This window comes from Epinephelus moara, chromosome 22 (genome assembly GCF_006386435.1).
Source record: "Epinephelus moara isolate mb chromosome 22, YSFRI_EMoa_1.0, whole genome shotgun sequence".
Lineage (NCBI taxonomy): Eukaryota > Metazoa > Chordata > Actinopteri > Perciformes > Serranidae > Epinephelus > Epinephelus moara.
Genome location: NC_065527.1, coordinates 3,124,007 through 3,134,340, shown reverse-complemented (window position 1 = coordinate 3,134,340; position 10,334 = coordinate 3,124,007). Strand labels below are relative to the sequence as shown.

The window sequence follows — 10,334 nt, the reverse complement described above, 5'->3', positions numbered from 1 at the left end:
GCTGTGGCTCCCCCTGTGGACCAATGTTGGGGTGTTGTTCTAATGTTTGGTATGACTAAGTCATGGTATGGTATGCTGTACATAATCACGGAAACTGTCAGTGTGTCATTCTGTCAGTCAGTCATTCTGTCTGTCCCATGTTTTTCTACTCACTGACGTGGTCAATCTATGTGAAACTGCACATAGACATTGAGAATTGGCATAGGTAGAAGGTGACAAAGCTACCAATGGGTGTGGACTAGTTTTTATAATTATGCATTATTCCGATAATCAAAATTACAGCTGATAAATAGCGCTGATAATATGCAGCCAGACTGCTTTCATTGAACAAGAGCAGCACGCCCGACACAATGGGTGGCGGCACATGTACCTTTAAAACTTGGTTTGCGAGCTGTGAGTAAACACAGACAAGAAGAACAACAACACGCTGTCTAGAGGGCAAAACATGTTGCGATGTGGACGTCTTTTACAGCTCCAGAGGAAGACAACAGGATTGCGCCAAAGGTCTGATCTCTGACTGCCTGACACCGGTTAGATGCAGCACTGAAGGACCGTCTCTACAGTGTTAGCACAAGGTAATTAGCAGCAGCGGCTAACATCCAACACCGAGCTTTTAAAAGGCTCGACTTTTGATAAACTTATTAATTACCGCTCGCCATGTGATGCTACAGTTAATGAATATTTGTATTGTTACCACTCAAGCTGTGTGAGTGTGAGACACAGCCGCTTGTTTGTCTGAGTTAAGTGTTAACATGTGAGGTGAATCAGTATCATCGCTATTCTACTTGGTAGCTGTAGGCTAGTCTATCGTGGGACGGTGAGATGGCGCCTGGGTGTGACGATATAAACACTTCATACAGCAGATGTAAGGCGGAGCTGTTGATGATGTTCATCCACTCTGCAGTGTACACTGATACACCAGAGAATTACACAGCAACACTAGGCTTCATCATCATCCTCTGTCTCACCGCTAACGTTACATTTAACACTGATTAAAGTCATTTTACTTTCACATCCTTGTGTTTATGATGTTCATCTGTAGTGTAGGGTTATATGGGGGCGGGGTCAGTAAGGATAGACCTGATGTTGGCAGGTATGATGAGTCAGAACTGTCTGCCATATTTCCTCACTACATCTCAGCATTTCCTTCCCTCAGATGAACATTAATGACAGGTTATACACTTCTTTTTAAAATAAAAAATGTGAAATTATCAGTTATCGTTGACAAAATCCATCTCGGTGCATCCCTTATAAAAACACACAATTCAGTCAACAACCAGAGATACAGCTGCAGACATGTGAGTGGAGGCAGTGGCTGATGTCGAGTGTAGGAGGATCCTGACACAGTCACACTGCCACATGTCCTTGGCTGTCAGCTCTTTGTTCTGGAGAGATTGCCCCATCCACTGAGAGCTAGCCCATGTGAGAATTGTTATTATTGGAAGGATAATAGTCAGATCAATATGAGCACACATACACACACATATCTGAGGCCCACTTAAAATGGACACGGTGATATTGTTTTTCCTGTGAAGCTTAAGTGTGACAGGTTTTTAGAGGACGTGCAGGCTCTTATGCTGAGCCTGGATTTGATTCCAGGAACCTCCATAATAAACGTTGAGGATGTCATCAAGAACAGAGTGACCTTAGACTACAGTGGAGGTGGATTAAGTCTGAATTGAATTTGGCCGTGGCAATGAAAAGGAATAACAAGATGGAATGTGGAGAAGATGACAAGAAAGGAAAGAGGAGGAGAGGAGAGGAGGAAATAAAGGTAGATGATGAGAGGAGCACAAAGTGTAGGAGCAATCCAAACGTGAAAGCAGGTAGAGAGTGGAGGACAAAGGAAGACAAGGGGTGAGTAGAGGAGAGGGGGAGGACAGGACGGTATAGGAGCAATCAAGCAAGATGAGAGGAGAACATAATAACCTTTATTATGTGGAGGCACAGATAAAGGAGAAGGAATCTCACCTGACATTGGTGTGTCGCTGCACATAGAGGTTGTGGAAGTTGTTGGTGCTCTCAGTTCGACCGAAGTTGGGTCCCTGCAGCCTCTGGATGATCTCGGCTTTCATCACCCGGGCTATATGAGATGGCAGCAGGGACAGCAGTAAGCGCTCCTGAGGACAGAAACAGGGAGAGGTAGAGAGAGTCAAAGACAGAACAAAGAAGCGAGAGATAATTATATATTAAGTATTATTTATCTATGACACGGGTGACTGCACATTCAAACTACCGCTGGACTCTGTGCCGAGGATTACACAGTTTCATACAGCCACAATGAGGCCAAAGGTTCACAAGTGTGAACAAATCGTTGTAACGTAACTATTAAGCTATATAGGAGCGACTGTAGAGAGCTGTGAGTGCTTCCTGTCAGACAGAGGTGAGGTGTTATATAGTGTTGGGGGAGGAATGATTTCCTGTATCGGTCCTTGTGACAGCGAAGATGTGTCAGTCTGTTGGAGGAAGAGCTCATCTGTCTGTCCAGTATGAAGTGAAGAGGGTGGTCAGGATGATCCATGATGGATAACAGTTTGTTCAATGTCCTTCTTTCCACCACTGCTTCAAATGATTCGTGCAATAATTTAAATTGTCTATTTATTATATCTTGCTTTAATTTTTTTACTGCTTACAATCAATCTCAATATCAGTATTGTAACACTGTGTATTATCTGTATCCCATCAGTCATTAATGTGACATCAACCATTCAGTCTTCATTATGTTCTGCTTCTTTATGTTGCCTGTTCAACATATTGTTTTGTGTTTTTAGACTGTTTGCTTATAATTCTGCTTTTTGTTTTTGTAGTTTGTTTATTTATGTACTTATATATTGTTGTATATTTAATTCTACTGATGCTTCCTGTCTGCACTGTCTATCTGCTGCTGTCTTGTCTTGTCTTGTGTTATCTTGTCTTATCTTGTCTTGTCTTATGTTACAGTATCTTGTCTTGTCTTGTCTTGTCTTATCTTGTCTTGACTTGTCTTATTTTGTCTTGTCTTGTCTTATTTTGTCTTATCTTGTCTTATTTTGTCCTGTCTTGTCTTGTCTTATTTTGTCTTATCTTGTCTTGTTATCTTGTCTTGTCTTATTTTGTCCTGTCTTGTCTTATGTTATCTTGTCTTGTCTTATTTTGTCCTGTCTTGTCTTGTCTTATTTTGTCTTATCTTGTCTTGTTATCTTGTCTTGTCTTATTTTGTCCTGTCTTGTCTTGTCTTATTTTGTCTTATCTTGTTATCTTGTCTTGTCTTATTTTGTCCTGTCTTGTCTTATGTTATCTTGTCTTGTCTTATTTTGTCCTGTCTTGTCTTGTCTTATTTTGTCTTATCTTGTCTTGTTATCTTGTCTTGTCTTATTTTGTCCTGTCTTGTCTTGTCTTATTTTGTCTTATCTTGTTATCTTGTCTTGTCTTATTTTGTCCTGTCTTGTCTTATGTTATCTTGTCTTGTCTTATTTTGTCCTGTCTTGTCTTGTCTTATTTTGTCTTATCTTGTCTTGTTATCTTGTCTTGTCTTATTTTGTCCTGTCTTGTCTTGTCTTATTTTGTCTTATCTTGTTATCTTGTCTTGTCTTATTTTGTCCTGTCTTGTCTTATGTTATCTTGTCTTGTCTTATTTTGTCCTGTCTTGTCTTGTCTTATTTTGTCTTATCTTGTCTTGTTATTTTGTCTTGTCTTATTTTGTCTTATCTTGTCTTATTTTGTCCTGTCTTGTCTTATCTTGTCTTGACTTGTCTTATTTTGTCTTGTCTTGTCTTATCTTGTCTTATCTTGTCTTATTTTGTCCTGTCTTGTCTTATCTTGTCTTGACTTGTCTTATTTTGTCTTGTCTTGTCTTATTTTGTCTTGTCTTGTCTTATCTTGTCTTATTTTGTCCTGTCTTGTCTTATCTTGTCTTGACTTGTCTTATTTTGTCTTGTCTTGTCTTATGTTATCTTGTCTTGTCTTATTTTGTCCTGTCTTGTCTTATGTTATGTTATGTTATCTTGTCTTATGTTAGCTTGTCTTGTCTTATTTTGTCCTGTCTTGTCTTATGTTAGCTTGTCTTGTCTTGTCTTATCTTGTCTTATCTTGTCTTAGCTTACCTTAAAAAACAAGAGTAGAGAAGAACATAATTGAACATGACAGATCAGAAAACAATAGAACAGAACAGAACTGTTTTATTATATTCAGTTCTTCTCTATCCTGTTTTATTTCTGTTCTGTAATACTGCATATAAATATAGCAGCTGTTGTCCACAGCTAATATTTAACCTCCTTAATAGATTTATACGTTCCCTTAATTATGACTCAGTGGGGCTAATTTTTCAGCACTGCGCACAGGAAGCTAAAGTCGAGTTCAGAAGAGCGACTGAGGCACTGAGACTTTTTTTCATCTTCAAACAGAACGCAGGCGAGGCAGAGGGAAGCAACGGAGCACGCTCTGTAGGTCGCCTCTGATCCTACAGGTGAAACATAGAGGAAATGTATTTATTAGATACAGTTTATGAGGTTGAGCCCTGTGTTGTGTGTTGTTGTCATATTTTAATTAGTGTACTGGACCCACCACACTGTTTGGTGCTTGTTTTATAAAGTTGATTTTTCCTCTGCTGTGAGTTTCACCCATAGCCGCAATGAAACATCTCAAACATGACATGTCATTGTATAATACAGCCAGTCATCTTGGGAATACAGAAACTGGAGAACCAGAGATGCAAGACCCATCACTCATCGCTGTTGTGTAACCATGTAAGTTGTGGGTTTTTGCTTTAATTTAGCACCATCCACATTGGATGGAGGGTTGGTTGAGGGTGTTTTGGAGCGTGCGTGAGTGTTTGGGCATGTGCGTGGGTGTGTGTGTGTGTGTGTGTGTGTGTGCATATTAGAGAGAATGAATGGCTGCCTGAGGGGGTGTGACTCATAAATGCGGCTCACAGCAGAGAGGGTCATTACATTGTTCACACACCACGGGCTCATTTCCTAAAACACAGCAGCAAATTAAGTAGAGAGAGGGGTTCGGGGGGGGAGAGGCACTAAAAATAGAACTCCACACCACCCGCACTTATTTACTTATTCAGCACTGGAGCAATATGAACACTCTACTGTGAGCACACAGAGCGGGCATAATGGCCTGAAGAGATGTAGCTTTATTACTCATGTGTTTGATTAATGAATTGAAGTGATCTGTATTCAGCTATTAAATGAGATCTGGCACTATTTAGTGATGCACTGGCATTTGTGCACATCCTCTCACACTCTGAAACATGCACACGCACGCACACAGAAACATACTAAGTGCCAGTGAACGTACCCAACATGAAGACTGTTCATACAGGTAAATATTTCCCGTTACTCAAACACCAGCTACTAGCAAAGAAAACATATTTAGAAAGTGTGTAACATGAAAAATAAAATTAAAATAAAGATATTTTTTACAGTTGTTTCTTGTAATATTTAAATTTAAAAATTATATATTAATGTTTAATTGTGTGTTTGAGAAAAAAATCCCAGTTAATCTCTGCTGAGTGGACCACCACTTATTAATGTTTCATTGTATGTGTCATTTCCCTGGTCGGACAGAATGGCTAATGTCAGGGCGAAGACGTTAATGTCAGGCAAATGTCACTGCATAATGCCTCTTTAGACATGACCAACTTACCAAATCCTCGTCCCTGACAGAACTGAGGAGTGAAATTTGTTGGCAATAAAACAGCACAAGTTTGAAATGAATTTGGGCTCTTATCCAGAGAGTGAGAGGAATACAGCCAAGCCAGCAGCTCTGTGAGGCTATGAAACTGAGCTCTGAGCTAATGTCAGCGTGCCAATAGTGACTACCTGTATGTTAACACCCTGATGATTAGCAGGAATAATAGCCCACCATGCCATGAAGCTGGCCACCGCACTCAACAACGCCCTACAGACTGTCTCTGGATTTATATGAGCCACCCCAACAAACTAACCGCCTGTCCTCAGTGGTATCGCATCAGCTGAGGTCAGACGAGAAGCAGCCACGCTGGCCTTGTGGCCTCGTTAGAAAGGCGCAGGCGAGTGAATCCCACCTCCTCCACGAGATCACTACGAAGACACCACAGTGCTTGTGTCCCAGATCCCAGCGCCCCTTTGCCACACACGCCGAAAAACTGCTCCATACAACACCATCTAATACCTCCAAGGGAGGTTTGGGTCAAGGCAAAATGGAGGGACCAGTGGACGTCAGCAGACGCATCAAGGCTCCATCACTACATTCGAGACCCCACAGACATTCCCGGACAGCACCTGCCTTGAAAACAATGGATAACCCGCAGTCCTCTCTTGAGGACAGGTGGGGTGGGGATGCTTTGGGGCAGCAATACAAAAATGGTGTCTCATGGACAGTGCCCACTGCGAATGCGGGGATCCACTACAAACTGTGGAACACATGATAACCAGCTGCCCCAAACATCGGCCACCAAATGGCTATCATGGTCTAATTGACCTGGACGATGAAACACTGGACTGGCTTGACTTAATGGAGCTGAAGGTCTAAGGACATACACCAGAAGAAGAAGAAGCAGGAATACTGCATGTTCACCATATCAGATTAGCACATTAGCACGCTGACATTTCCTGATTAGCACTCAACAAAAAGCTAAGGTTGAGGAGGTTGTAATGAAAATAAAATCAATTTTGACCTGATAATGACATGAGATGAGAAGTCACCAAATCTGTTACAATACTGTGTGAGGGGAACCTGAACACAATCCACCCAGCAGTTTAGACGTATCACTCTGGAACAAAGCTGGTATCTTGGTATCGGATCAAACCAAATATTGTCGTATCACCCACGACTAGCAGACAGATGTCTCACACAGAAGCAATCTAGATTGATAAACAGCACTACAGGTAAGAAAAAAAAAATGTGTTTTTGATTTTGGGGTGAACTGTCTTTTTACATTGTGTAATGAAACACTAACAGTAAAGTGTATAAAAGCAGGAGCACCCACCATCTTTACTGTGTCTCACACATCCCCAGAAACTAGAGTTTAATCACATGTTCAGATCTGTCCTTGTGTGTGTGTGTGTGTGTGTGTGTGTGTGTGTGTGTGTATGTACCTGCTGGTGCTTCTCAAACTCGAGTTTAATGGGTGACTTGATGCAGTTGCAGGTGTCTTGGTAGGTCTGTTTGAGAGCCAGGTCCATCAGGTGTTTATGGTACGCCCCCGCCAGGTTACCACAGGTGAAGATGATCACATTGGCTAAGATCTGCCACAAACACACAAAGAGCAACACAATAAAAAGTTCCGATGAGGCCGTGTGTGTAATTTTCCCACTATCTACCTCCGTCCACTAACATGTTAGCTGACATTATTACGTCGTAAAACAGGGCTGGAGCCGCGGCACACGCTTCGACTGCGCTTTTCCACCACTATGTCAACCTCAGGCTCTTTAAAATGTGGCCCTGCATATCAATAGGTTGTCCTTGGTGCTGTATCCAAGGGTGATGAGTGTCTCCCAGCATGTTTTACAGTCCGTGTGCTTTTCCACTGTGTCTATGTGTGTGTGTGTGTGTGTGTGTGTGTGTGTGTGTCAGCCTCAGAGATGCATGTGATGCAAAATCAATTCTACTTTATCTTTCTACCTCGACATGTTTCTGTATTCCACCTTAAATACTCGTCTCATTTGTGTGTGATGTTTGTTGTTTGGCGTCCTACTGGAAACATTATGAGGTTCCTGTTTTGTGATGAGACTTTTCTTTGTGCCGCCGTATCAACAGTGAGACAGAGTTTAAAGAGCTGTTCCCTGAGTACATTAAAAGGCAGTTCATTTGACTCTGGAGGCTTTGCTGAATGTGCTGCGTCACGATGATACACGATAGGTTCACTGTTTTACAACCGGGGCCTTATTAAAATGTTGTACTTTGTCATTTTTAATTGAGCATGGAGCAGCCTTACCAACGTGGTTTAGAGGAGCTAACTGTGCCGCAGCTAAGAGCGCAGTATCATTCACGCCATCAAAACAGGAAGCTCACAGCAGAGACGTCTCTGCTAACAAGCTGTGAGCATTTCAACAGTGAAGTTTAACATGAGCAGTTCTTACCTGCCAGACGAGAGGCTCCAGCTCTGTGACGGTGGAGGCCAGACAGATGCTGAGGGTGACCGTGTGCGAGAAGCAGGTGATGGCGCTGGCGATAATGGCTCCTCTCATGGAGAAGGGCAGCATGGTGTAGACAACGAACACGATGAACAGGAAGAAGGACACCTGGAGACAGGAAACAGGGAGATATTGATAGGAGGGGACACATTTGCCTAAAATAAACCAGATCTGCTCAAAGCTGTTGATGTTGTGAAATATTTTCTGATAACTTTTCTACTTTGCAGTTTTTCCTCCGTCTATAAATCTAAGTAAACAGAGCGTGTTAAATAATTCAGCTGCTGCTTCAGAGAAATATGCAGGCACAAAACCTTCAACACCATCATGCTTCAGCTCTGATAACTATTGTGGACACACACTCAAAATAAATATGCCAACTAAAGGTGCCAACCAGAACCATATAGGGCTCTTCAGCTCTTCCCCATAGGAGAACGCTTTTTGCTTCCTGGTTAAACCTTTTAGAACGATTCCAACGAACGGAATGCAGCGATTTATTGGCCAGATATCAGTATTGGCCATTATTTGCCTTGTTAACTGCCAGTGGCCTTTTAGCAAATAAGATGACGTTCCCCGATGACAGTGGCTGATGTTTTTCTGTTGTGTCACATCAGTTATGTGCAGGTACAAGAAGAATACAATGACTGTTTGGCAAATGGGTTCTGTGATCTCACTGTTGTGTGACGAGACGGTTAGTAGCACAGAAAACGTGTTTTTCACTGAGGAAGTTTTCGGGTAAAAAGGACGCAGTAAACTCATTATCAACTTGTCAGAGGACACACCCTATTGTTTCCCTGATAATGCTTAGCATTAGCTGTTAGCACCCAGTGACTGCAACTAATGGAGGTTGCATTGAGTTGTATTATGATGCGTTCGAACTCTATTCAGTAAAAATGAGAAACATAACTTTCTCATGATGTGTTCAATGAGAACTTTGTTGATGTTTTAACAGCAAGAGGGAATTATGATATTTTATCCAAAAAACTTTTAAAGCATTTTTTAAAAGATGTTCTTCTTGTTGAGTATTGTGCAACCCACAAATTTAAGGGTCAGAATCACTTTTTATGGGAGGGCATTTTGTGAAATCACTACTTTACTAATCAATGGTTGAGTAGGGTCAGGAAGTATCACATAGCCATTAAGAAACACACACAAAAAAAACTCACTTCAGTAGACCAGGTGGTGTTGTGATGGTGACAATATCAATTATGACAAAAGTAAAATGAAATGGTTAAAGGCTAAAACACACCGTTGGCCAACACCCCACATCAAAAAATACGGTCCTATTATTTTTAAATTACAAGCCCACACCGGCTGCGGATAGACACATGTCGGCGCTCCTGGACCACCACCCCACCGCACTTAACGCCACTGTCCAATTTCCAGCCTCGCTGCCCCGGAAGTAAATGCATTTTCTCCCCATTCGCTCTCTGCTTGCACATATCAGCTCCCGTAGCAGCTCTTCTTCTCTGCTCCTACGGCAGCTCGACTCCTCTCCTCACCATGGATGCATAAACTGAACTCTTTAGCTGTTTCTGTCTTGTGTGTGCCAAAGACTGGATGATGGATGGATTGTTTTTGAATTGTCACTGTCTTAACTTATTATTATTATTATCATTATTATTATTAAGAAATATTGTGCCAATAAAGCTTATTGATTTTAATTGACTGGATGAGGAGAGACTCGTTGTTGAGGTCGATAAATATCTAGTATATATAGTTAAATGACCCACAATCCCAACATTAAAACCAAAAAGATATTGCCTGACGAGTCAAAGCTCTGGAGATCGACTCTTCAGGTGAGAAATCAAGCTTAATTAGTCGATGCCCACACATCATTTTAAGCGAACGCAGAGGAGGAAGTACAGATCTTTCAGTAAAAGAAGTAAAAACTTTGTGTGGTCGTCTGTTAACGAGCTGCAGTGCGACGCATCCGGTGTGTACTAGGGGCGGTGCTGGTATGTTTTCAGCTTCAGATTCAAGATACATTTACATTTGAAAACACCATTTGAAATATGGGTAAATATTTAAATATCTGCAGGTGAGGAGCTTTAACACCATTTCCTTTCAACAAGCCTTTAGGAACTCTTTCTTTCAAAACGGCAGATGGTTCTGGGTAGAACGTCAGCCCTTCAGGGAGAACCCTTACCTAACATCATACGTCAGATCATTCTGGGCTGATGTGCATGATCATACACGCACTGCACTAATGCCAAAAATGACCACAGCAGT

General features: G+C 41.7%; 1 protein-coding gene across 3 annotated transcripts in view; it reads right to left on the bottom strand.

The window, feature by feature from the left end:
- adcy2b (adenylate cyclase 2b (brain)) overlaps positions 1-10,334 on the bottom strand; it is a 76,914-nt gene that overhangs the window by 41,806 nt on the left and 24,774 nt on the right. For all 3 annotated transcript variants that reach the window (XM_050035414.1, XM_050035415.1, XM_050035416.1), the window contains 3 exons: positions 8,052-8,213; positions 7,068-7,217; positions 1,972-2,120 (listed from right to left, as the gene is read on the bottom strand). In XM_050035414.1, the coding sequence (XP_049891371.1) occupies positions 1,972-2,120; positions 7,068-7,217; positions 8,052-8,213 (461 nt within the window). The remainder of the gene's footprint in view (positions 1-1,971; positions 2,121-7,067; positions 7,218-8,051; positions 8,214-10,334) is intronic.